At 35.8% G+C, this 25,630-nt stretch overlaps 5 protein-coding genes across 8 annotated transcripts; all 5 read right to left on the bottom strand.

Annotated features, from left to right (window-relative positions):
• Positions 1 to 4,646: 4,646 nt before the first annotated feature.
• Positions 4,647 to 6,689, bottom strand: LOC141631686 (B3 domain-containing protein At1g49475-like). Its single transcript, XM_074444326.1, has 4 exons — positions 6,574 to 6,689; positions 5,995 to 6,108; positions 5,191 to 5,529; positions 4,647 to 5,110 (listed from the first exon to the last, which is right to left on the bottom strand). The coding sequence occupies exons 1-4, from the start codon at positions 6,574 to 6,576 to the stop codon at positions 4,859 to 4,861; spliced, it is 708 nt and encodes a 235-aa protein (XP_074300427.1). The 5' UTR covers positions 6,577 to 6,689; the 3' UTR covers positions 4,647 to 4,858.
• A 1,368-nt stretch (positions 6,690 to 8,057) lies between these two features.
• On the bottom strand, positions 8,058 to 9,885 carry LOC141631677 (uncharacterized). The gene is made up of 4 exons (XM_074444319.1): positions 9,798 to 9,885; positions 9,562 to 9,675; positions 8,607 to 8,948; positions 8,058 to 8,512 (listed from the first exon to the last, which is right to left on the bottom strand). Exons 2-4 carry the CDS (start codon positions 9,664 to 9,666, stop codon positions 8,264 to 8,266), a joined length of 696 nt encoding a protein of 231 aa, XP_074300420.1. The 5' UTR covers positions 9,667 to 9,675; positions 9,798 to 9,885; the 3' UTR covers positions 8,058 to 8,263.
• An 895-nt stretch (positions 9,886 to 10,780) lies between these two features.
• LOC141643774 (pentatricopeptide repeat-containing protein At2g20710, mitochondrial-like) lies at positions 10,781 to 13,487 on the bottom strand. The gene is made up of 2 exons (XM_074453076.1): positions 13,020 to 13,487; positions 10,781 to 12,162 (listed from the first exon to the last, which is right to left on the bottom strand). The coding sequence occupies exons 1-2, from the start codon at positions 13,287 to 13,289 to the stop codon at positions 10,939 to 10,941; spliced, it is 1,494 nt and encodes a 497-aa protein (XP_074309177.1). The 5' UTR covers positions 13,290 to 13,487; the 3' UTR covers positions 10,781 to 10,938.
• A 920-nt stretch (positions 13,488 to 14,407) lies between these two features.
• On the bottom strand, positions 14,408 to 16,572 carry LOC141643775 (B3 domain-containing protein At5g18000-like). Its single transcript, XM_074453077.1, has 4 exons — positions 16,394 to 16,572; positions 16,073 to 16,186; positions 14,990 to 15,328; positions 14,408 to 14,891 (listed from the first exon to the last, which is right to left on the bottom strand). The coding sequence occupies exons 2-4, from the start codon at positions 16,175 to 16,177 to the stop codon at positions 14,640 to 14,642; spliced, it is 696 nt and encodes a 231-aa protein (XP_074309178.1). The 5' UTR covers positions 16,178 to 16,186; positions 16,394 to 16,572; the 3' UTR covers positions 14,408 to 14,639.
• An 878-nt stretch (positions 16,573 to 17,450) lies between these two features.
• On the bottom strand, positions 17,451 to 21,278 carry LOC141643776 (uncharacterized). Of its 4 annotated transcripts, none has more exons than XM_074453078.1 (5): positions 20,987 to 21,278; positions 18,736 to 18,834; positions 18,550 to 18,658; positions 18,031 to 18,106; positions 17,451 to 17,807 (listed from the first exon to the last, which is right to left on the bottom strand). In XM_074453078.1, the coding sequence occupies exons 1-5, from the start codon at positions 21,172 to 21,174 to the stop codon at positions 17,689 to 17,691; spliced, it is 591 nt and encodes a 196-aa protein (XP_074309179.1). In that variant the 5' UTR covers positions 21,175 to 21,278; the 3' UTR covers positions 17,451 to 17,688. The 4 variants fall into 4 exon arrangements, with proteins under 4 accessions (XP_074309179.1, XP_074309182.1, XP_074309180.1 ...); XM_074453081.1 differs by having other exon boundaries at positions 17,451 to 17,922; positions 18,035 to 18,106; positions 20,987 to 21,268; XM_074453079.1 differs by having other exon boundaries at positions 18,035 to 18,106; positions 20,987 to 21,268.
• Between the last annotated feature and the right edge of the window lie 4,352 nt (positions 21,279 to 25,630).

The raw sequence follows: 25,630 nt of genomic DNA, 5'->3' as shown, positions 1-25,630 counted from the left end.
GGAAAACAAAAGTAACACAATGTTTTTAACCTAACTAGACATTTAGTAAAAAGAAAGGGGATTAACTTAACGGAGTATATTTTTTTGAGAAAGCAAGATGATTAATTAAAAACTCAAAAAAAAAAAAAAAAAAAATTGAAGGTGAATCAAACAAATATAAAGTACAGTAAAAAAAAGAAAGAGGAAAATTAAAGATTTGTGAAAGACTAAATGAAACGAATATTAAATTTGATTCCAGAAACACAAACAAAGACCATTAAAAGTCTTATTTGAAAGTTAAACACATCTCAATGAAATAGTAAAAATACCATGAAATATTTTTTTTTTTTTTAAAAAGAAACAATTAGTGTAAAAGTTTAGACTATAATCCGCACTATTTTTGAGAATAAATTAGGGGAGAATTTTATCCTCATGTATTTGTTAATCTACAAACTTCAAGATATTAAGACTAAACGTACATATTTTTCGTTAAAAACAAACACTTCGGCACATTGGAAGATCCGATTTGAACATAAAATTAACGTTTGTCGCGGATGAGGCAGGTCGGAAATGTGTAAAGTCGCTTTTAAGATGAGAGTATAAAATGACGGTAAATGTGTATAATGAATTTGCAGATAGTAAGGAAGTGGGAAATGGAGGTGTTAATGAGATTTGAAAGAGAAGGATGACGAAGATGGGGGATAAAAAAAATAGGGACAAGTAGACAGGGATGGTGATTTGAGAATGTTCTAGGGTAAAATAGTGAGAATGGGTAAAGATGGATGACAAGATTAAAAATCCGGAGTATTGGGCTCCATATTGGGCTTTGTCTCATATTCTTAGGGTAAGTGAATTATTTTTGGTCTTCGCCTAATTAATGGACATGTTCTTAAGTTTATCTAATAGTCTTTTTTCTGGTAAGTAAACTATACAATGAGTGACTCTATACAAACTGAGCTCTATAATAACTTACTTGAGCTTAGATGTATAATTATGAGCTTTATTTGAAAAAATTTGAGCTCTTTTATGTAAATATTTAACTTAAAAAATTATAATAAAACTGATAGATAATATAAACTCAATTAGATTTTAATTTTGACATGAAAAAAAGTTAAAATATAACTCAAAAATTATAACAACTCGAAATAAATCCATACTCCCTCCAAATTTATATATTCTTCTCATTTCTCCATTATATGTGAGTAGTATTTTAAAGAAATGGGAAGAACATATAAATTTGGAGGAAGTATAAGTTAAGATAGAATTGTTATGGTACATATCATGTTATTATACAGCTAAATGTGGGTAGGATTTGAGTTATAATGTTACCCACCTATTATAGATGTGTATTATACAACTAAATTTATAATAAAATGTACCCCTTCTTTAAATACATAAGTAAAATTGGGCACCCAAATAATTAAAAAACAACGTTTATTGAAAATAAGTACAAATGTTACCACATGTGATAAAACAAGAATGAATCACCGTTAATGATTAAACGGGTACAGTTATTGCAAATAAGTAGGGTACAAATAATGTACAATTACTGAAAAAAAACGTACATAATTAAGAAGTTACTTAAAATCATGGATCAATAATAAAATATCGCGAAAACATGTAAATGGGTATGGGAAAGTGATCACCTAATAACTTGATAAGTTTATTTATTAAATTACTATTGTGTTACTAATCGTACTTATTTAAGTAAATAATATGTTATATGAATAACAAAATTATCCTTTTAAAACATTCTGAATAAGACACTCAAATATAAAATAGGTATACAAATAACTGGGATAGATAGAGTTTTTTTTACCATTTTTTTACCTCATCCCATTTTGAAAAAAAAAATAAAGATCATATTCCTTTCTGCAATATTTAATTATAACAATATTTCAAATAACATACCCGTGCAATTTTGCACGGATTTAAGACTATATATCAATAAATCGGTCAATTAACCCTAATTAATAATATATGCTACATGTTTATATATGTATTGGTATTTTTGTAAGTTGCAGAGTACTTTGTTGGATATTCACATTCTATTAAATGCAAAAACTAAAACTTTAAATATGACTTGAAACAACAAACATGAATTTTACAAACATCACTTTTTCAAACAACATTCCCGTGCAATTTGCACGGGTTTAAGACTAATAATAATTTAAAATAACTACCCAATTATATAAGTCGATCTCACATAATCTTATTGTAAAACCGTCTTATATGATACGGAGTAGTATTTGTGTACATGAGTACATGATCCAAACCACATGCTGATAATCTTCGTAGTAGGTAATATTATATTAGCAGATGACTAATCAAACATAATATTCATTTATAATAATACAATTTAAAAATCTTAAATATGATCATAATTTATTACATTCTGTTAATAACAAAATTAATAAGCAACCCGTGCAATTTGCACGGGTTTAAAACTAGTTTATAGATATTACAATTCAACCTAGCACGATTCTTAAAAAACAATGAAAAGAGTAATAAATAGAGCCACATAAATACATACCGACTAATTACTTAAAGATTGTCAACCGCTTTTTAGTACAAGTACTACTTAATTTGAAAAAATCGTTTAATTTTACCCATTTTGCGTTTTCTCATACGTTTGGACGTTTGGTGGTGTGATTAAATCCCCAAAATCTAAATCAAAATACCATCGATCTCATTGTTTAAAATCATAAATACCTAAGTAGAATTCTGGGAGATGTTAAGAAGAGGAGAGACTATATTTTTTTGGGTGCTGATATATCCGCGACCCATTTCAACTGAGCTACGAGATTCTTTGTGCACCTGCCTACAATATCCTTTAGTGCTGTCAGATACTCAGATCGCCTAAGCCGTGAATTTGTTAGCAACTGTGCAAGCTGTCAACTTGCCATGCCAGCTGGCAGATTGCCAGCATGATGAGACTATTTTCATCTTTTCTTCTTTAATTTTACTTGACGTCATATCAAGGATTTTTTTTAATTTTCATATTTTCTTATCAACAAATTTTTGTTTAAGATGATACTATCCGTTTTAAGTTTAGGACGGGTCAAATATACTCATGTGAGATAAATAGGACAAAAGCAAAATGCGTGTCCTTTCAGTCAGGTAAATTCGGGTAGTTTCGGTCATTTGGGGTCAGGATTTTGCTTTAAATAAGTCATTTCGGGTCACAACAACTCGTGTCCTTTTCAGTCAGGTAAATTCGGGTCTATCGGGTCCTATTTTTCGGGTCACTTTCGAGTCTCAAGTCGATCTTATCGGGTCGGTTATTCGGGCCACGTCGTTGTTAGGTCTATTTATAACGCTTTTCACCTTACCAATCGTATTCGTGTATTAAAACTGTATCATATCGCAATTAAATGGAATTATTGTTCATGATTTCATAAACGATTCTATTTGAAGTGTTAATCTAGTCTAGTGATAATTAATTACACTCTTCGTTTCGATCATTGGTTCCTAAAAATTAGCGAGATACCTTAAAAATAAATACGTAAACAAATGAAGGTACGAATCAAGAATCATTTTACTCAAAATTAATACGGAATATATCTTTCTTTTCTAGTTATTGAGATTTTATTGAAATAAATTAAATAGTGCTAAGACCGAAATGGTTCCTCTCCATTTCCTCTCACAAAATATTACTATATTATATATTTCAATCTCATTCATATTTTTTTTATTTCCTAATAATTCTACCCATCTGATCCAATCTAGTTTTAATCCCAACCGTTGAGAATGAATGGACCTCGAGAACCCTTAGGCCTTGTTTGGATAGAAAAAAAGGAGGGAAAAGAAGGGGAGGGAGGAGGAGGGAAGAGAAAGGAAGGGAAGGGGAGAGGAGGGAGAATGGAGGAGATGATTTTCCCTCCAAATCTTGTCTATGTTGGTGGGAAATAATTTGCCTTGTAGGAGGGAAATGGAGGGATCCATTTTCCCTCCCCTCCAAATCCCTCTACCTTTATTTTGCTAACCAAACAATGGATTTCCCATCCTTTCAATTCCCTCCCCTCACTTTCCCTCTAAATCTCTCAATCCAAACACACCCTTACTCTTTCGGTTGGATGGATCAACTGAACAAAACAAGGTTACTAGGAAGACAAAACTGCAGACATGCCGTTGAAATTTTATTAAAAAGGCCAGGATATTGTAGGCAAGTGCACAAAGAATCCCGTGGCTCAGTTGAAATGGCCCGCGGATATATCAGCACCCGATTTTTAAGACAAAATACATATATATACTCAGGTTTTACTCCAGTTAAAATCTACTCAGAAAAAGTAATCTTGCTGAATGTAGAGCTGGACAACAATGCAGCCAGTTGGCCCGTCCCGTACTGACCCGCCCCCGCCCCCGCCTCCACCGGGCCCTCTAATCCCCAGCCCGCTCACCCTCAGCCCGTGGTGTGGGCTCGGAGATCGATCCTGTGAAATTGACGGAAATATAAAACATGACAAGGAGATAGATTCTGTGAAATTCATACATTCGACACTTTGTACTTGTAAACTAATGCTAGCTGAACGCAGCAGCATTGTCGGTTCCTGAAGAGGATTAACTTGTTAACAGTGACGACAGATTCCCACTATCGTATCAGTCGTAATAATTTCCTGTCCTTAAAGTTCCTGTATTACCAGAATTCAGCATACTGAGCTGAAATGTAGAATTCAATCAAGCAGAAACTGATCAATGCAATACAACCACTGAATCACCATTCACTTCTACGTGTTATCAGTAAAAACAAAAGGGCGATAAAAAAAAATAAAGGGAGGTTTAAAGTTAATTCTTAAATTTCAGAAAGCAAGAGTTTTGTTCACAACTCACTACACCATCCGCCTTGAAAAGGCACATAAGCATTATCAGTTAACAGCTCTTATTGCGGAAGCCTCCTAGCGATGATGTTTTTGATGGTCTTTCCTTTTCCGAGAATAATCTGAAACTGAAGCTTATCCCCCTTTTGAACATTGTTCATCTCCAAGAATCGATCTACCCCAGTATATCCCATAACTGTCCTGTCTTTTGCTCCGCGCAACCATGTAATCGTTGATACCCCTTCCTCGAAACAAAGCTCCACCTTCTGAGGTAGCTCGACACCACATTTCTTTATCACCCAACTGGGGAATGTCTGAAGGTTCCCGACATCATGTTAGTATAACAGTGGTTATTTTTCAAAGGACGGACTCTCTTTTAAACAAGTATGCTTACCAAAAAATTCTTGTGTGGGTTCTGGATAGTCCTGTCAAATAGCAAAGTTGGGGGAGCAATTGTTCTGCGTCTTTTCTTGACTAGAGGCGCGACCTTGTTGCAGCCATCAGAGTCGAAGGCCATCACAAAAAAAGTGGTATCTGCTGGTACGTAGTGGAACACCACAAAATCTCCGCTTTTCAGCGAATGTTCCTTAACGAACTCTTTCCAGCCAGACGATATGTGCAAGTGATTCTCGATGTAACTCAGTTTTGCAGGCCAAACCAACCCATTCATGTCTTTCAAGGATAGCTCAGATGGAATGTTTCGGAAGTTCTTGACGAATGGTGGAGGTATCCGCTATAACAAATATCCAGTTTGATTAACAAATTCAGTAATGTTCTGATGATGCAGTGCTACTGTACTACTGTCAAAGTGTCAAACCTACTGCAAGGCGAAAACTCTAAAATACACTCCCTCAATTCCATTCATTTGTTTACCTTTCTTATTCTTTGCGATAAACATTTTAATCAAAGGTAAACAAATGATTGAGACGTAGGGAATTCTTTCTTAGACAACGGCCTACATCTTTTTTGGTTCTGTTGAGATTTGAACCGAATTGAGTCCAAACGCATTACTCGAATTTTAGTCGAAACTAGCTGCATTTAGCAAGATTGAGCTTAAGAAAGATCCTGAACTTATGTACAGTTTATTATTTTGAAACTAGTTCTTATAAAATTAAGTAAATCCAACATAGGAACATATAAAATCATAAAACAAAAAACAAAATCAATTAATTTGACCATGAAGAGAAGAGCAACATACCAGATTGATGGAGTTTTTATCTTCAACAAAAAGCTGAAAGAAACTTGGATGATGTTCCTTGGAGACACGACGGTGGGACGACTCGGCCGCATTCGGATTCACCATCTTCCTTACCTATTCATCAAACACAAACAAGTGAGATTTATACAAACAGATTAACTAACAACTTAGATGTATGGAATAAATGTATGAGGAATTTCTGAGAAATACAAACTTTAGCTTAGAAATAAATGTATGGAATATGAGAGGAAAAGAGAGTAAATTTATGTGTTCAAGTTTCAGAGTAATGTACTAAAGACAGAGGCACTGAGTACGTTATCCATGAGTTTATTGCATTACTTTTTTGTCTCTCTTAAAACACAATAATCCGTCTTAAAATTAAGACGGGTCAAATAATGTCCCTATGTGGATGAGACAAATATTTAGCTACTCCTGAGGTGTTTTACTTTTGTCTGATTTAGTATACTAGACTCGTTTAAGTTTAAGACGGATATTTCCGTCTTGAACAAGATTTGGTGTAGTTTATAATATTTAAAGTTTTATTTTTGTTTTGTATTTTTTTAGGATTGAAATTGTTACCATTTTAGTGAAAGGGGATGGAGTAAGTAGGAAAAGAAATTGCAGAAAAGCTGTATTTGGTCTGTCTGATTGAGTTGATCTTCTCTGCAAATTTGATATGATTTTAAAGGTTCTGATTTCTGAAGTTAAGACAAAGAAGAAACAGAGGACAAACTTTGCTGTTTCTAGGAAAATAACTGTACTGACTGCTTTCAATATTACTTCTCTCTTGAATAGTAGGTGTATACTTCTATATATCTGGAATCCCGATTATTTGTTTACCTTTAATTTTAATATCCGTTACAAATACTCCGTCGTAAATTGTTAAGCAAATAATTGAGACAAAGCGAGTACATATTTATAGTTTTGTGGCGGAGTATTTTTACAATTGGATGGAGTATTTTTATTTAATCTTTAAAAAAAGAATTATGTATATGCTCCGTATTTCATACATTTACACCTAAGATCCTTGATATGCTTGAGCTCTTAAACCAATCCATATCGCTCGACAGTAGAGGCAACACGACATTTTCAACAAGGTTGGTTGAGTGAAATGTATATAGCATGCATGATAACAGACTTGAAACTCACCTCAGAACATAGACGACGTTTACAGTACAGATTTCAATCATCAAACTCGTCAGAATCATGAGTTATCTGATTAGAGAGCTGGCGGTTGACAAAGAACAAAGCCGAGAGTAGTGTGGAGAAACGTACTCTGGTTGCACATATAATGATCAAATCCCGAAAGTGTGAGTTATCTAATGCACCCAATCTGGCAAACACCCGTCGCTTGTACTCCAAAGACTCGTCCCATTTGTCCTTAATTTTATCCGACCCGGGCTCAAAGTTGCGCCTGGTTGTGGCATTTCACCAAACAGGTTGTTCAGTTACTACTTTTTGTGGTTTATTTGAAAAAGTATTTGGTTTGGGAATTTCATCAAACACCTTATGTGCACCCGTTGTAGTATTGCTTTCCCGAGGATGGACTCGCTCTGATACCAATTGATACGACTGTTTAATCCCGAGATTGATAGGCCGTAAAACACTAGAATCTGTGGAGGAAATCACCTAGGATTCAAACTAAAACGATCATAAAAATAAATGCTGAATTCCACAAGTCCTCTCCAATTCACAGAGATCACAAATCAGCTAAGTTGATGATCAAAAACAAATCTTGTATTTCGGAAAGACGGAGAAAACCAGAAGTTTCATCTGTAAGCTCCGTGATTGTCAACGTTTACGACTTTCATATAAAACGATGAAATCGTAAGCATGGCAAGGAGATAGATCCCAAGAAATTCAAACATTCAACTCATGTAATTCTAATTTCCAAGCTGAACGTTACAGCATTGTTGGTTCTTATCGGTGACGACAGATTCCTGTTATTGTATCAGTCGCCAGTCGCCAGTCGGTCAGTCCTGATAATTTCCTGTTCTCAAGTTCATGTATTACCAGAATTCAGCATACTGTGATGAAATGCAGAAATAAATCAGACAGAAACTCTCAGATGACCAATGCAATACAACCACTGAATGTCTGAAGTCTGAACACTTTTACTCTTTAAACGAATTCAAGAAAACAGTTACGGAGTAAAACTAAAAGTTCAGATCACTACACGATCTGCTTTGAGAAAGCATACTACTAGTTCTATTACTACTCTCAGTTAACACCCATAGTATTCAATAATAACCTTGCCCAACTCCTTTGATTACGGAATTCTCCTCACGATAATCTTATTGACGGTCTTCCCTTCTCCGCAGATTATCTGAAACTGAAGCTTGTCTCCGTCTTGTACATCGTTCATCTCCCAGAATCGACCTATCCCATCATATCCCAGAATTGTTCTGTCAGGTAATTTGCGCAACCATGTTATCATTGATACGCCTTCCTCGAAACTCAGCTCTACCTTCTGAGGTAGGTTGACAACACATTGCTCTATCACGGGCTTGGACATTGTCTGAAAGTTCCCGACATCATGTTAGTATATATACTCAAATAAAATAAAACAGCCGACTTGCCCCACTATCTCCTGAACATTTTAGTATGCTTACCACAAAGTTCTTCAAGCGCCGGGTCTTGATAATCCTCTGAAATCGCAAATTCTTGACATCAGTTTTTTTGCGCTTTTTCTTGACTAAAGGCGCTCCCTTGTTGCAGCCATCAGAGTCGAAAGTCATAACAAGAAAGGTGGAATCTGGTACGTAGTGGAACACCAGAAAGTCTCCGGTGTTCAGCGAGTGTTCTGCAACGAAATCTTCCCAGCCTGAGGTTATATGCAAGTAGTCGCCGATATAACTCAGATTTGCACGCCAAACCAACCCGAACATGTTTTTCAAGGATATCTTGTGTGGAATCTTTTCGTTGAAGTTCTTGATGAATTCTGGAGGTATCCGCTACAACAAATATTCAAACAACAGTTTATTATCATTTGCAAGAAAAGCCAGTTTGATTAAAAAACATTCAGTATTGTTCTGATAGTGGAAACATTTTAATCGAAGGTAAACAAATAGTTCAGACGAAGGGAGTACTTTGTAAGAAAACGGGCTATATCCTTTTTAGTTCTGTTGAAAAACCGAGCTTCGCCTCAATTTCTACTGTTCTATTGCATTAGCAAGTTTACCTTAAAAATTGAACTAAATGTAAGAACAAGTCTGATACTGTGTTGCTTATATTCTGCTACTAACAATACAAATGCAAGGACTCAAGGAGATTTTGACCCGACTCAAATCAAAATGCATTTATTTACAGTGGATTATTTTAAAACTAGTTTTTCATTACTTCCTCTGTTCCAATCATTTGTTTACCTTTGAATAAAATACCTTTACAAAGAATAAAAAAACGTAAATAAATGATTGGGACGGGGAAGTATCATTTAACTAGATCCAGCATGGCAACATATAATCTCCTGCTAAACATTCAGAAAATCATCTAGCATTCACAAAAATTCTACAACAGAAAAAAAAATCACTTAATTTGACCATGAATATAATGGGAAGAGCAACATACAAGATTGGTGGAGTTCTTATGTTCAACAAAAGGCTGAAAGAAGCTTGAATGATGTTCCTTGGAGACACGACCGAGGGACGACTCGGCCACATTTGGATTTACCATCTTCCTTACCTATTCATCATACACAAACTTCATCACACTTTATACAAACAGATTAACTAACAACTTGTGCTTACACCCATTAACCAAAAAAAAAAAAAAAAAAAAGTAGAAGAAGAAAAGGAAGTACAAACCTTAGGTTAGAAATAAATGTATGGAAGATCAGAGGAAAAGTGAGTAAATTATGTGTTCAAGTTTCAGAGTAATGTACTAAAGACAGAGGCATTGAGCAAGCTATGCATTAGTTTATTGCATTCCTCTTTACAACTAGTCTCTCTTAAATTGCATTTAGTGCTTTTTTTTTTTTTTTTTTGTAAATAACCCCTTTTATGTACAAAATTTTACAAATAATCCCCTTATATATCATTTTTTACTAATAACCACCTTAGTTCCAATCTAATTAAAAAATTTACCACCTTATATTGATTAGACTGACCATTTTTATAAAAATCGACCTATTTAAAACTTTACGACTTAAAACTTATTTAAGATACCTAAACTACCCTTACTTATTACCCACCCCTACCCTTATTCTTCATCAATCACACATTCACACTTCCTCGTCAAACTACAGCACATTTGTGGGGTTTTTTATCCACACTTCCTTTCCAAACTAAAGCACATTTGTTACTATTATACATAAGGATATTCAGTTGGCTAGGAGGATTAGGGGTGAAAGGGCTTAAGCTTAAGTTTGTGATTTTGTTGTGTTGATTTAGGGTTTATGGAATCTAACTAATTAGGTTTTATGTAATTGCATTGAATGATTGGTTCGCATGTAATGATATGAATCTTAAGATTAATGTGTTTATTGTTGAATTTGGTTAGTTCCTTCCACAAATTTACTTTTGATTTGGCTTCAACTTTGTTAAAGAAAACCAATTAGTTCTTGGGTTCCTTTTGCTATATGAAATTCTTTAGATACCGTTCCTTACTCGTAAGTCTAATTGGCTCAAGGCCACATGAAAGACATTGTTTACAAAGAAGTTTTCACAAATTTACTAAATTCTTGAGTATATTTTATTTGAAGTTTTTAGGACAACTAATCTTAACTGTATATAGTCAAAGGTAACTCTATAATCAAAATATGTTTCTAAATGTTACACAACTGATATAGTTAATACCAAATGCCTCAACGTTTTTGTTGCGTTTTTATTATAGAGTAACTGATAATTAATCAATCATCTTCTAACTGAACCCCCGAAATATTGTTTGCTCATTTATACTACATCAAGCAAAGAGCTGAACGTTACTCTTGCATTATTAGAATAAAAGCTAGGAATTCTCCGAATCATAACTTTGTAACTCAATATCATCCAAAACTAAATCAGAGTGCCTCTCTGTATCCTCCGAATGACGACGTTTATATGAATTTTGTACCTTGGAATTACTTTTCTCAATCAAGCTCATGAATTTAAGCAATTCTTCATTGTCGCCCTTCCTTTTCAAGTAATCCAGACACGCCGTAATAACAGACTTGTTGTTGTAGGGAATCCATGTTGAATCATTAAGTTTGAGGGCCTTGTCAATTGTTTTAACCGCATCTTCCATCCGGTTATGAATCAAGTAACCGAGTACAATTGCACACAATGTGCTTCTTTTAGGCTCTATAGCGAACCTCTCCCTAATCTTATTGATCAACTCCTCTGCCTTATCAAATTCTCCATTATTCCCATAAGCGTGAACAAGAGGATCAATAATTCGCATATCTGACGGTGCATTACCAGAGAAAGACTCGGCCCACTCATCAATGATCTTCTCCGCAGTTTCAAAGTCGTCTAGTTTGACATGTGAGTTAACCATGACATGAAAGGCTTGACTTTTACTGTAGGCGCTCCATGAACTCTTGTAAATATCCCATAAGCGACTAACCTCTTCTTTGAGTTTTGCACGAGCATATAAAGTAATCAAGCAAAGAACCACAACTCTTTTGTCTTTACCGGTAGCTAGATCCTCAGCCACCTTCAACAATTTAAGAGACTTCTCCACAGAACCGGCATTCAAGTAGCCACTAGCAAACGTAATATAATCAGAGGCAGTCATTTTGTGCTTTGGATCTGCTTGCATTTTCCTAAGCACCATATTCATTTCCTTGACTTTGCCAGTTGTTGAGTATGCAGCCAGTTGAATTCGGTAGGTCGATGAATCTAAAATAAAGCCTTTCTTATCCATTTCTTCCAGTAGTGGTGCTGCATTGTCATACAATCTCAGCTGGAAATACAGCTTAAGCATGATACTATAAGGGTACTTATTATCTTTAGCAAATCCAAATTTCTTCATTTTCTCCATAAGAATCTCCGCCTTTTTCAAACATCTTGCCTCTGCATAACATTGTAAAAGACTTGAATAAACCCTAGGAGATTTCCAAATAGGTGGGAGATCATCAAGGTACTTTTCTGCTTGGTCAGGCCCGCGGACAGTGTATAGTAACTCTATATGGTTTGCTCTATGTCTGGGCGACAAATTGGAGGAGTGCTTCTCGTTCATCCACTCAGATATCTGTCGCATACTTCTATTAGAGAAATATCATGTTTCATATATTTATGTGTAAACCACAAGAAAATAAGACACTCATTTCTCATGTTTGACCAAAATCCTCTTATAAGTTTTTCATTTATCCAAACATCTTACATCAATCCAACACTCTTTGGACATGTTTAGTACACTTTCCTTTGCAGACACAGAGGATTCAACTAAAAAGTGTAACATCAGTAGACAAACAATTTCAATATTGGCAGTTTACACAAAACCGGTGTTTGGTTGGAGCGTTTGGAATGGATTCGATTCATTCTAGAGTTTGGTTTGAGGGTTTTGGAATGGAGCTTGGAATCCCATACCCATCTATACCCCCAAGGTTCTAACTCCATTCCATTCCATTACTACTACTCTGCCATTCCACGCAAGGGCGGACCCACCTAGTAGCAAGGGATGGCGTCCGCTACCCCCCAAACGTAAAAAAAATGGTTTACAAGACGGATTTTTGCTACCCAATTATTGCTGAACAGTAGATAAGTAGATATTATTCCATTAAATGTACAATAACCATCTTCAGATTCAATGGTAAAGGCTTTGGTTTCCACCAATTGCCCCGGGTTTGAATCCCTTTAATTTTTTTTTGCTACACCATACATTAAATCTTGGGTCCGCCCCTGATTCGACGATCAAACCAAACAGCTATGAGTAAGTATGGGGTTCTAACTCAATACCTTTATGAAATCACACTCCATTCCAATACCTTGAACTTAAATAAAATCTCAAACATTGACAATAATTCCCAAAATAAATACATAGCAGTAATTCGAAAGAGCTGCTTCTTTTGGACTTAATTTCATTTAAGTTGGGAATGGGAAAGATACCTGAAGAGCGTGTTCGAAGCGTTTGAGATTGCGAAAGCGGGTGGCGAGAGAATCGAGTTTAGCAGGGGATAATTGATGACCTTGTTGAACCCATTGATCTAGAATTGGGAAAATGGAAACGGAAGGCTTGGTAATTTCAAGTCTCTTGTATATAGGAAGAGAAGAACAACAAGAAGAAGAAGAATAGAATAAAACAACCATGCGAGTGAGCTGCCATGAATGCACAAAGGTAGAGTTTTGTCTACCTAATTTTGATGCTATCAAATTCATTTCAACTCTCTATTTCGCCATTTTTTATTTTCGTATTCTTTCACTTTCTACTTGCTAGTAATTGGCGTTTAAACATTAAACCGGAAATGAGCAATTGAAAAAATTAATTGGAGTGATAGAAATTAGACAAGGGTTTTTGGTTCTACAATTAGGGTTTAAAGCTGATTGTTCAAAGGATGGTTCTAGTTGAGGGGAGGTAGAGGCCAGGTAGCGTGGACACTCCTTCTAAATAGTCGTCGTGTTTGACATCGTATTTGACATGACACTTATCGGACACACGCGGACACGTCTAAATAAGTCGGATACCTATAAATGAGGAATGAGATGTCGAAAGACCGAAAGATATTGATAGAGAGGTGGACTCTGGTCGGGTCAAGGCGGCTCGGGTCATATCGGGTTCGGGTTATGTCGCGTCAGTGACGGGTTTGGCTCATCTTCGGGTCGGGTCATCAATGGGTGGCAAGTTGGGTCGGGTCATTAGCGGGTCAGTGGCAAGTCAGGTGGGGTCAGTGTCGGGTCGGGTCTTTAGTTTTAGATGGTAATTTTATGTTTAAATAATGGGTAGGTGTATTAATTGTAGTTTTAAGTGAAAATAATTAAGATGAATGTCAAATTGGTGTTATTTAAACCATTATTAAGCTAGTTCAGTATCGTGTCATCTATCAGATTGAGAAAATATCGGGTCTCGGGTCGGTTCACGTCGGGGGTTCGGGTTGGAAAAAATAAGGCTGTTATCGGGTCGGTTTGAGTCGGGTCAGTTCGGTTTCAGTTCACCAAATTTTCGGGTTTCGAGCGGATCGGATCGGGTCAGCTTTTGCCAGCTCTATGTGAGACTATCTTCAATAGTTCCCTCGAAATACCAGAAGATAATTGCTGCATAAAAGTGACACTACATCTAACAATTCAGCAACTTTGAGAGAAACTGTGGTGATTTTAGAAGTCTCTGCCAACTTTAACTTGGAGATCGGAACGTCCTGAATATCGCCTTTGAGCTGAACATTACAGCATTGTCGGTTCCTGGAGAGGATTAACTAGTTAACCACGACGGGGGCAGAATCCTACTATCGTATCAGTCGTAATGATTTCCTGTCCTCAAGTTCCTGTATTACCAGAATTCATCACACTGTGCTGAAATGCAGAAATAAATTAAACATAAACTTTCTCACATGATCAATGCAATACAACAACTGAATGTCTGAAGTCTGAACACCATTCACTCTTAAAACAAATTTAAAAAGACACTTAATATTTAAAAGTTCAGAAAACACGAGTTTTGCTCAAAGATCACTACACGATAATCCGCTTTTACTACTCAGTTAACACCATAGAACTCAATAGCAACTCCTCTGATTACGGTATTCTCCTCACAATAATCTTCTTGATGGTCATCCCTTCTCCGCAGATTATCTGAAACTGAAGCTTGTCTCCGTTTTGTACATTGTTCATCTCCCAGAATCGACCCATCCCAGCATATCCCAGAATTATTCTGTCCTGTATTTTGCGCAACCATGTTATCGTTGATACCCCTTCCTCGAAACTCAGCTTTACCTTTCGAGGTAGCCGCTTCACATCACATTGCTCTATCACGGACTTGGAAATTGTCTGAAAGTTCCCAACATCATGTTATTATATATACTCGAATAATAATAAAATAACAGCTGACTTGCGCGACTATCTCCGAAACAATTTAGTATGCTTACCACAAAGCTGCTAAAGGAGGTATTCATAATCCTCTCAAATCGCAAATTTCTGACATTAGTTGTGTTGCGATTTTTCTTGACTAGAGGTGCTCCCTTGTTGCAGCCATCAGAGTCGAAGATCCTAACAAGAAAGGTGGAATCTGGTACGTAATGGAACACCAGAAAGTCTTTGGTGTTCAGCGAGTGTTCCTCAACAAACTCTTTCCAGCCTGAGGTTATATGCAAGTAGTCGCCGATATAACTCATTTTTGCACACCAAACCAACCCGAACATGTCTTTCAAAGATATCTTCCGTGGAATCTTTCCGTGGAAGTTCTTGATGAATGGAGGAGGTATCCGCTACAACAAATATCCAAACAACAGTTAATAATTTGCAGTTTGATTAAGAAACATTCAGTATTGTTCTGATAGTGTAATGCTACTGTCAAACCTACTGCAATTGTAAAAGCAGAGGTAAATTACTATTATCTTCGTCTTACCGTGGGTTGAAACCGATACAAAAGAGGTCTAGATCCGCCATTGAACCTAAAAGGCACTACTCTAGTACTCCCTTCGTTATATTCATTTGTTTACATTTTTTTTAATTGTGAGAAACATTTTAATCGAAGGTAAACAAATGGTTGAGACGAATAGAGTACTTCGTAAGTAAGTGGCCTATATCTTTTTTTTAGTTCTGTAGAAAAAATTATCTTTAAATATGTTATGTTCAGTTGAGAAGGCCTAAATCTAAGAGCAAGACTCATACTGTGTTGCTTATTTGACCCGACTCGAATCGAAATGCATTTATTTAGCAAGGTTGATCTTAACAAAGATCTCTAACTTAAATACAGTGAATTATTTTGAACTAGTTCTTCACTACTTCCATCCAAACATTTGTTTACCTTTAATTAAAATACCCTTACAAAGAATAAAAAAACGTAAACAAACAAATGATTTGGACGGAGCGAGTATAATTTTACTAGATCCAACATGGCAACGTATAATCTCCTGCTAAACATACAGAAAATCATCTAACATTCACAAATATTCTACAACAGAAAAAAAAATCACTTAATTTGACCATGAAGGGGAAGAGCAACCTACAAGATTGATGGAGTTCTTATGTTCAACAAAAAGCTGAAAGAAACTTGGATGATGTTCCTTGGAGACACGACGGTGGGACGACTCGTCTGCATTTGGATTCACCATGTTTCTCACCTATTCATCAAACACAAACTTCCCTTAAAATTTATATAAACAGATTTACTGCCAACTGATTCTAAACAACTGCATACTTACAAAATACTCCACCGTCCCGATCATTTGTTTACCTTTGATAAAAATACTCTTCATAGGGAATTTGAAGGTAAACAAATGATCGGGATGGAGGGAGTAATAAAAAGAAGAAGGGAAAGTAGTACAAACCTTAGCTTAGAAATCAATGTATGGAATATCAGAGGAAAAGAGAGTACTAAAGACAGGGAGCAAGCTATACATGAGTTTAATGCATTTTATAATATTTAAGTTTTGTTTTGTATTTTATAAGAAGTTAAAAAAAGTTACAAAAAAGCTGTTTTTTTTGTCTGTGTAGATTGATCTTCTCTGAAATTTTGATTTGTAAATAGTACATGTTTTAAAGATTATGAAGTTAAGAAAAGTAAGAAACAGGGGGAAAAACAGAGGGTTGTGTGTACAAACTTGGCTGTTCCAGGAAAATAAATGCACTGATTTCAGCATGCATTATTATGTATTTGTGTAACTGTTATCTTGCTTACATACAGTTATTAATTATCTCTTCAATAGTAGGTAACTAGGTACTCCCAATGTCCCGAATCTCGATTATTTGTTTACATTTGATTAATATATATCTATTACAACGAGTAAATGTTTAAGCAAATGATTATCATCCGATGCAACCTTCTAAATGATTTTTCTAGTAGATCGTCCCAAAACAGCTTTTCTTAATGCATTCATACATCTGACTCCCTCTAGCGTGAAGCCTCTACCAACGACTTTTGCACGAGCAACTAAGGTACTAGGGTGGTGGTTGTTTTCGTTGTTATTGCTCATGATGTGGTCTCAGACTCTCGGTGTCATGAAATTAACTTCTTTACATTTACCTCACTAAGGAGCATTTGAGACAGAAAGAATGATACAAAACTACAAAACTGGTTGCTGCACCATCAAGGTGTGCACTGCCATACTATGCCATCACTTGAGTTGGGATGAACGAAGACGGTCCATTATATCCATGTGTAAACTTCACGGCAATAAGCCTCACATACTCTGTTTTTTACACAAAAGCTCATTAAATGGAATTGCCAATATTTTGCAAAAAAAAAATGAAGGAATAAAAGATTAAGAGTTACCACAACCTGTTCGTACTTATTACTACCGTCTCACGTGCATTCTATATCGGAACCCTATACTTAAATGATCTGTACTAAACTGCAAATGAGATAAAATGCATACGGACAAAATGGGCGAGAATAATGGTAATATGCCATTCATTATATGCCAAGAAAGGTATCTATCGCATTGTATGCCAAGACATTACACACCACAACCAAGCAGAGCTCAAAGACCCTAATATCAATTCCTACCGTGTATAGAGCATGAAAACTACCGATTAACACAAGCTACATTGACACCCAATACTGGTTTTTTTAAAAGGCTGTTCTAACAGTACAAAGACAAACTACAACTGAAGCTACCGGCTGTTACTTCAACGCTTCTTCTTGCTTGCTTTGGCACCACTTGATGGGCTTGCCACAAGGTACACAAAAAAGGACACAAATGAAATTACCGAGACCAAAGAACCATACTTTGCCAGCAAGTTCTGCATTTGGGGATAATAGAAATCAAGATACGTAATCACGCAATGTCATAACCAGTATAAAAGTATGGAAGGAGTGAAGGATTATTATTATCATGATGAAAAATCATACCTTAGCCTGAAAAGCGAACGCCGAGAATTATGCAGGGGGGGATAAAGATTAGTCAGTAATTAAGGCAAACACACAAAATGGATGAAATGTCTTAACATTTGTTGCATGATAAACTCACCGAGTTAAGCTTATTCTCTGGAGGTCTGTCATCAAGGATGTCCAGTGGAAATATTGGGTTGGAAAACGCCTCCTACAATCGAGGGTGGAAGATTTCAACAACGAATGATTGGAAAATAAAGCCATAGGAAATTAGATTGTCAACCTCAGTTAGTTAGACTTGGGTATGGCTGTCGAGTATGGGTACAAATTTCTTGCCCTCAACATGAGGCATAGGCAATTAGCGACACTGTCCTAAAATAAGAATACTAGTCCTGAGGTACGTAATTTAATTTTTTTATTTAGGTTTGAAATTTTTGGATCTTTTAAAGTACAACAAAAAGATGTTTGAGATAGGCTAAAATTGCCTAAAAATAGTTTCTTCCTCTGTTTTTCTCAAGCGAATCCTTGTGTTCCCATTAGATGTCCGTGTCCTTGAGTGTCATATCACGTAAGACGGTACGAGTATGTCTCCAAACATAGAGTAGAAGTAACATAGCCATTAACAAGTTAAATCAACTGACAGGGATATCAAACCTGGAGAGCAGCTTTTGTTGGAACACGGTACTTAACGACAGCAGGTGCACCTTGGAACTTGCCTTTGACCTGGGTCTCCAGCTCAAAAGAGTGCGAAAGTACTGCACCACTGATAAAAATCCCGGCTCATTATTATTGAGTCGTAGAAAAGTTCCAGGAATTAGAAGTGATGACAAGTGAACTTACACATCAAGCCTCTCCCATGAGTTCAATGTTTTGCCACTGATGACATCAAAAGCATTCTCGGGCCAACTATCATCAGTGAGGCTTACGTCATATGCAGTTCTGCAAAGGCAGGTAACATCATAGGCAATTAATGTTATCTTCATTCTAGATGAGTGCATCTAGCACTGTAGAACATTAACATACTCCCTCCTGTTCACTAGAATTGCAACATTGGTTGAATATATGTGAGTAGTATTTTAATGAAATGTTGCAATTTCAGAGAACAGGAGGGAGTATCAAAATACCGTTTTTCAAAGGTAACTACAAACAGAGAACCATAGAAGCTTAGTAACATACAAAATTGTTTTAGATATGATTACATTGTTCTGTATATCAAGAATTTGTACAATCCAAAACAAGAAAAATAAAAATTTAACTTCCATTAGGCCTCCTCCATTGATGCAGCCCATAAAAGACTATAACTAAACAACTTTCGTCAAGCTCTGCCCATCGAACAATTTCAACTAACAGCCACAGACTCTTGTGTGATTCCGACTGACTAGCAATGGCTACACAGAGACAGTCATCTATAAAGAGCTTTGATATGAACAATCCATCCATATGACCATAGCTTTGGCAAGGTGAGCTTAATGTTAATGGGGAGATAAATAAAACCTATATTGTGATATGTAAGCACAGCAAAAAAGAAAGAAAGAAAATTAAAAAAAAAAAAAAAAAAAAAAAAAGATGTGACAGATGCTGAACTTCATAAATCCTCCTTAAAGTCGCACACTCACATATGGTGATGCAGATTAGGAAATCCCAATCAGCTTTAGTTGGGAAAAAAAAAAAAGCAAAGCTAGCATATATTTTGGCAAGACAAAGAAAGACAAAAATTCAATCCAAAAGCTCCATGATTGTCAAAGATCACGACCACCATACCATTGATGGAAGTATAAAAAATGGCAAGAAGATAGATCAGGCGAAATACAAATGTTCAACTCATATTTCTAAACTAAAGCTAGCTGAAAGTAACAGCAATGTTGGTTGGTGATGATGAACTCATCAACAGTGAGGAGCTGAGGACAGACTCCTACTGTCATATTAGTCCCAACAATTTTCTGTCCAAAAGTTCATGTATTAAATAGCATTCAGCAAACTGAACTGCAATGTAGATGTAAATCAAATGGAAACTGAACACCGGCAAACAGTAAAAACATATTGCGCGTATTCAATGCATTACAACCACATTAACTTCTATAATGCAGAAATCACAGAAGTGTGAAGATAGGAAAGTAAAGCGAGTTTTAAAAGAAGACAATTCTATACATGATGACATCACCTATATTAGGTTCATGAGCCTAAGCACATGGTGGTCGCGGTAAGAAACAAATGAAGTCATGAAGACCAATTATTACACTAGTTATTTTACAACAATATGACAAGGTCGACAACAGGCTTAATGTTCTAACAATTTCTTCAACTAAGCAAAACATAGACATCAATCCCTTCCCCTTAGCGGCCCACTGTGACATCAAACAGGAATGGTCTCAGACAACTACAACACCCCGATTCTATGTAATACATTCGGAATGAAAAGTGGAGAATTAATACATTTCAAGAATTCAAACCATATGCATCCTCTCCCTCTCCCTCTCCCTCTCCCTCTCCTCTCTTAACCAGACTACAATACTCGATCTGAAATCATACTCCATTGCATTATCAAAATTTCAATAAACTTGTATATCTCATCATCCATCCAATGTTTCTTTTCCCCGCATATTCTCAAGCTCGGTTACTGGATTTGCTCAACCACCAGAAAATCAAATAAATCCATTGACGCTTGCTTAATATCTACACATTAACACTCTATTAAGAGCATATCGAAAATAAATCTACTTCATGTTGCTAGCAAGCAGTTTCTACTTTCTGTATCTCTCTTGAGTCTCTTCCATACTTTAACCAGATCAATCGATAAGACGAAACCGAAACGAGAACACATAAACCGGCATCGACAACCTCACCACACCGAAATCTATCAATCGCTATGGATTTCCTCCTAAATAAACTACAATAGATCAAATTCAAGCTCTGATATGCATCAAAGTTACGGAAATTCACAATCTACACTATAAATCTCCGTCAATATTTATACCAAAAATAGAAATGAAAGAACAATCAAACTAAACCTAAACATTAATTGAACATAAGCAAACAAAATCAATTTGAATCAAATTAAAGATAATAGAGAGGCAGAGAGATAGAATTATACGATGATCCTTCATTGTAGATATCAATGGAAACGAGGAGACGTTCAACGCCAGATTTGAGACGCTTGAGAGTGACTGTTTTGTGTGCGACGATGAAAGGAGCTTCAGAAGAGGCGACGAGTAGCGGTGAGACAATGAGGAAGAAGGTGAGAACGAAGAAGATTGAATTGTGGAGAATCTTGGGCGCCATTGTTGAGCTCTCTTTGCTTCTTTGAGCTGTGTTGCTTGGTAGCTTGACTTTTTTTTTCCGAGGTTTTGAGATTTTAGGTGGTAGGTTGGGTCACTATGTTTCACCACTCAGCATTACGTAGACCCGTCAAACGGGTCAGGCGGGTCAGTTTTGGATCGGGACGAATACGGATCGGGTTAGATATGGGTCGGGTCATACATATCATGAGTCGGGTTAGGATCAGATTACGGGTCAGAAATAATTTTTAACGTCTTTTTTAAACGACTTTTTAAATTTAAAAAAGATTTTTTTTAAAAGTAGAACATATTTAAAATTAATATTTTAATCATATTCAACGTTTACATTAATTATATTGACATAATTATTAAATTAAATGTATTTTCATATGGAATTTTGGGTCCATTTAAAATGTTTTTTGTCGAGTTATTTTAAGTTTAGGTCATTTAGGTCGCGTTATTTACTTATTTTGGATGGTGTCATACCAAACAAGGATCAATTCTGATTGGTTCATTTTTTGTCAGATTTAAACGAGCTCTTGTTAGTAATAATTTAATTAATGACTATTGTCATAAAATGAGTGTTTAGATTCTTTATTTTAATGTATACAAAGTACTCCATTTATAATTAAATACTTGTATGACTTACCATCATTCACCTCGGGTAACTTTATATCGACGAATTACTGGTCAGCCAAATCTAGATAGCGAGCCAACTTTGGTTCTAACAAGTTTTGGATTGTGTTTTGTCAAGTTTAATCGAATTTCGGGATATATATTAGGTTATGCAATTTCAGGTTTGAGTGATATTAGTTTTACAAGATTTAATCACTAGTGAGAAAGGTAAATAGGGATGACAAATTGAGAATGAATATGAGTAATTGGCCTTTTTCATGTGCGTGAATTATTAAAAGAAAATGTATAATGTAGAACATATATAAAAAATTAAATTGTCGCTTCCTGTTATTCTATTTATTAAAAGAACAATCACAGAGCCTATCTGTCGCTCTGTGGTTGAAAGTCAACAGGTCAAAGATAACATTTTGTTTCCTGAATTTCAGGCCCACGTCCCAAATGCAATTTAATTGATAGCAAATTTCATTGTTCTTTCTACAATAGTTCAATTACAAAATACATTAGCTTCAAGTTTATATACACCATATAAAGTCTTTTGTAATTTTACAATCATTGTTCATTAAACTATCATCGCCTTTCATTAAGGAAATTATGTAAAAAAACTGCGTAAAAAATGTCCAATATTAATATCAATCTTATATGGCATACTTAAAAGAAAAAAGTTTGAACAATATGCACGGGTCTGCAAAATTTCAGACCCGTGCTTTTTGACTAATTATCTGTTATCTTTTATCTGAACTATTTTGTTTCATACAGAGTATATAGTTTTGGGTTTTACGAAGTCGTTTGGGGAACAAAACAAAGTAGAAATTCAAATATAGCTAAGAGGTCAGATTAGTTTTCAACATCTGATTCCATCAATTGACCATAATGCATCATTATGCTAATTATAGACAAAATTTATATTTCAAGTTGAGAAATCTTATCTATATAAATTCAGAAGACAATACTCATCAGAGAGAGCGCCACGTCATTAATACATTTTTTTTTCTTCGAAAATCCTGGTTATGGTGGGACCCATGTGTGGCAACGTATTTAATTACTAAGATATCCGTTTTTCAAAACATGCGCTTAAATCCGTCTCGCAACAAATTATATAAAATCATCTTACGGAATACTTCTTCAAATTAATTTTATGATAAAATTTTATACATTCTGTGTTAATAAAATGAATAACATTTACGCAGAATTAATTACAAAAGCGAGTTACCGTAATTGAATTACATAATTACTAAACCAAAATTACACAATAAAATTACATAATTCCAGGAAAGAATTACACTTATATACGGGTCGAAAATACATCGAGAATGAATTACAAAATGAATAACAAGTATTTTTGTTATGAATAATTTTACCTTGCACAGTAAATTTAATGAAAACATAATTTTTTAAAAATACAGTGTACGAGATTTTTTTTTTTAAAATATCAATAATGACGAGAAATGTACTTGGAATATAAAACTCGGCATCTGAACTACCAGCCGCGCACACCGAAATTGGTAGGTGACAATGATAGCAAACCGAGTTAATATAGACTTCAGCAAGCAGTGAAAGCTATTTTTAATTTTTTTTTACTCTACAAAATAAACAAAAATAATTTCATTTAAATTACAAGTGATTTAAAATTATAATTAAATTTTTTTAATAATTTTTTTTAAAATAATTCACAATTGTTATAACAAATATTTTGTAAATAATAAACAAATGAATTTTCATTTAAATTACAAGTGCATATTGCTCGACTAACACTTACTCCGATCCATCGGACACCAGTAGATTTCCGGTACGTTTCAGTAGAAGACAATTCCCTATCTCTGTTTGTTTTGCAATGACGATAAACAAGAGTCAAGGACAGTCTTTATCTCAGGTCAGCATCTATCTTCCAAGACCAGTGTTTAGTCATGGCCAGCTTTATGTCGCACTTTCCAGAGTCACCCGAAAAGAAGGCTTGAAAATTTTAATTTGTGACTCAGATATGCGTACTTCTACTACGACTACTAATGTAGTGTATCATGAAATTTTTCAATTTCTAGAATAACTTGCATATGTTAAAGTTGATTATTAGATTATATTTCTTTTATCCGAATGTAAAGTTTTTTATGTATGCATTTTTTGTTTACAATAGTAGATTATGTTATTTCCTTATAAACCAGTGCATGTGAACAAATGTTTGTAACAAATTTAAACATTAATTGTGAACATCGTTGATTTAGACCAATTAGATACGTACAATAGAAATGCAAAAACAAATATACATTAAAAAATATTCATTCTGGCCCAAATACATACCCGTGCAATTTTGCACGGGTTTAAAACTAGTTTAGTTATATATCACTTCATAACTCAACTTTTACATTTGTAATTTAAAATTGTTTAGAAAAACAACACACACTTTAATTCAAAACTTTGTTTGTAAGGATAAATTACACTAAGGAGATAATTAATTAATACAACCATTTATTAATTAATTGTTATATCTTTCAAGGTTGGTGTTTACGTTTGGTCAGCTCGATGCGGCTATTTCAAGAGTCCAATAAAAAAGGGACTGAAGATTATGATTTGCGATAATGATCAACACGTGTCCAGTAGAACAAATAATGTAGTTGTTGCGGGTGTAATTCCAGAGCAGTTATTTGTCACCACCCGTGCTTGTAGAATGACGTCCTTAGTTGAATCCTCCTTGCGGTCTCCTGAAACGATGAACAAACTGAGGGCTCGGCTTTGGGCCGAGCGAACTCACTCCGACGCTCAAGTCAGTAACTTAGAGAGGTAAGTTGTTATTACTTAGCAAAGTGCGTATTGTAGAGAGATAAGGAAGATATTACCAGATGAATAGTGATTCTTAGGTTCAATTCTGGATCCTTTACTCAATGAGAGTAGAGGAGTATTTATAGACTTTCACCTTTTGTCACGTAGTGGCCAAGTGGCTAGCAGGTGGAAAGACTGATCGGCCCTCGGCCGAGGGACCCATGGCAGCCGACGGGCCTGTTGGCTCACCGCCGAGGGGTCTTGGATATGAGTTCGCGGATGTGTGCCCCGGCTTTGCCGGTTGCCCGGCCGGGACCCATCCGACGGGCCGACAGCCCTCGTCGGTTAAGCTTTGTCTAAGCCGTTGACTTCTTGTGGATATCTTTGACCTTGCTCAATATGTTGATCGGTCACGGTGCGAGAATATGCCCCATCAATTTGCCCCCAGCGTAGTCTATGCCGTGGTATGGGCTCCGATGTACGTTGAGCGTATATTCTGCGCAAGTAAAAATTTTCTGCCCCGGCTTCTTCTACCTCGGCGTTGCTCTGCTTAGGCCGTACCATATCCCCCCTCCACATGGTTGTGTAATGGACATCCGATGTGGAAAAGGCAATGACGCTGGCTGAGACCAGGGTTGAGAGTGCCGGTGGTTTTTGATTGCCCCCTGGCCGGTGCTTTCTGGCTTGGTTGATCATGTGGCCGGCGGAGAGACAGATACTTGGGAACTTTGTTGAGGAAGATGAACAGGCAGAGAGATATGAAGGGGTGTGTTGAAGACGCTTGGTCACTGTTGCATTGATTGACATTCAACTGTCGCAACGATTGACATTCCGTGGCTGCATGTCTGACACGTGTCTGATTGCTGATTGGCCGACGTTTCATGGGCTGTGCCCTGATTGGTCCTTCTTCATGGGCTTTTTCCTATAAATAGGGCAGTTAGTTTTTGAAATTGGGCACCAATTTCGTTCTCTTAAAATTTTCTTTCTTCCAAATTTCCAAGGGTTTTTCTCTCTTCTAATCTTCAGTGTCGTTACTTTGGCTAGTGTTTTTTCTTCAAGGTAAACAAACAAAC

The sequence above is a fragment of the Silene latifolia genome, chromosome 2 (genome assembly GCF_048544455.1).
Source record: "Silene latifolia isolate original U9 population chromosome 2, ASM4854445v1, whole genome shotgun sequence".
Taxonomy (NCBI): Eukaryota; Viridiplantae; Streptophyta; class Magnoliopsida; order Caryophyllales; family Caryophyllaceae; genus Silene; species Silene latifolia.
Note: the sequence above shows the minus strand (reverse complement) of the source record. Positions and strands in the feature narration are given on the sequence as shown.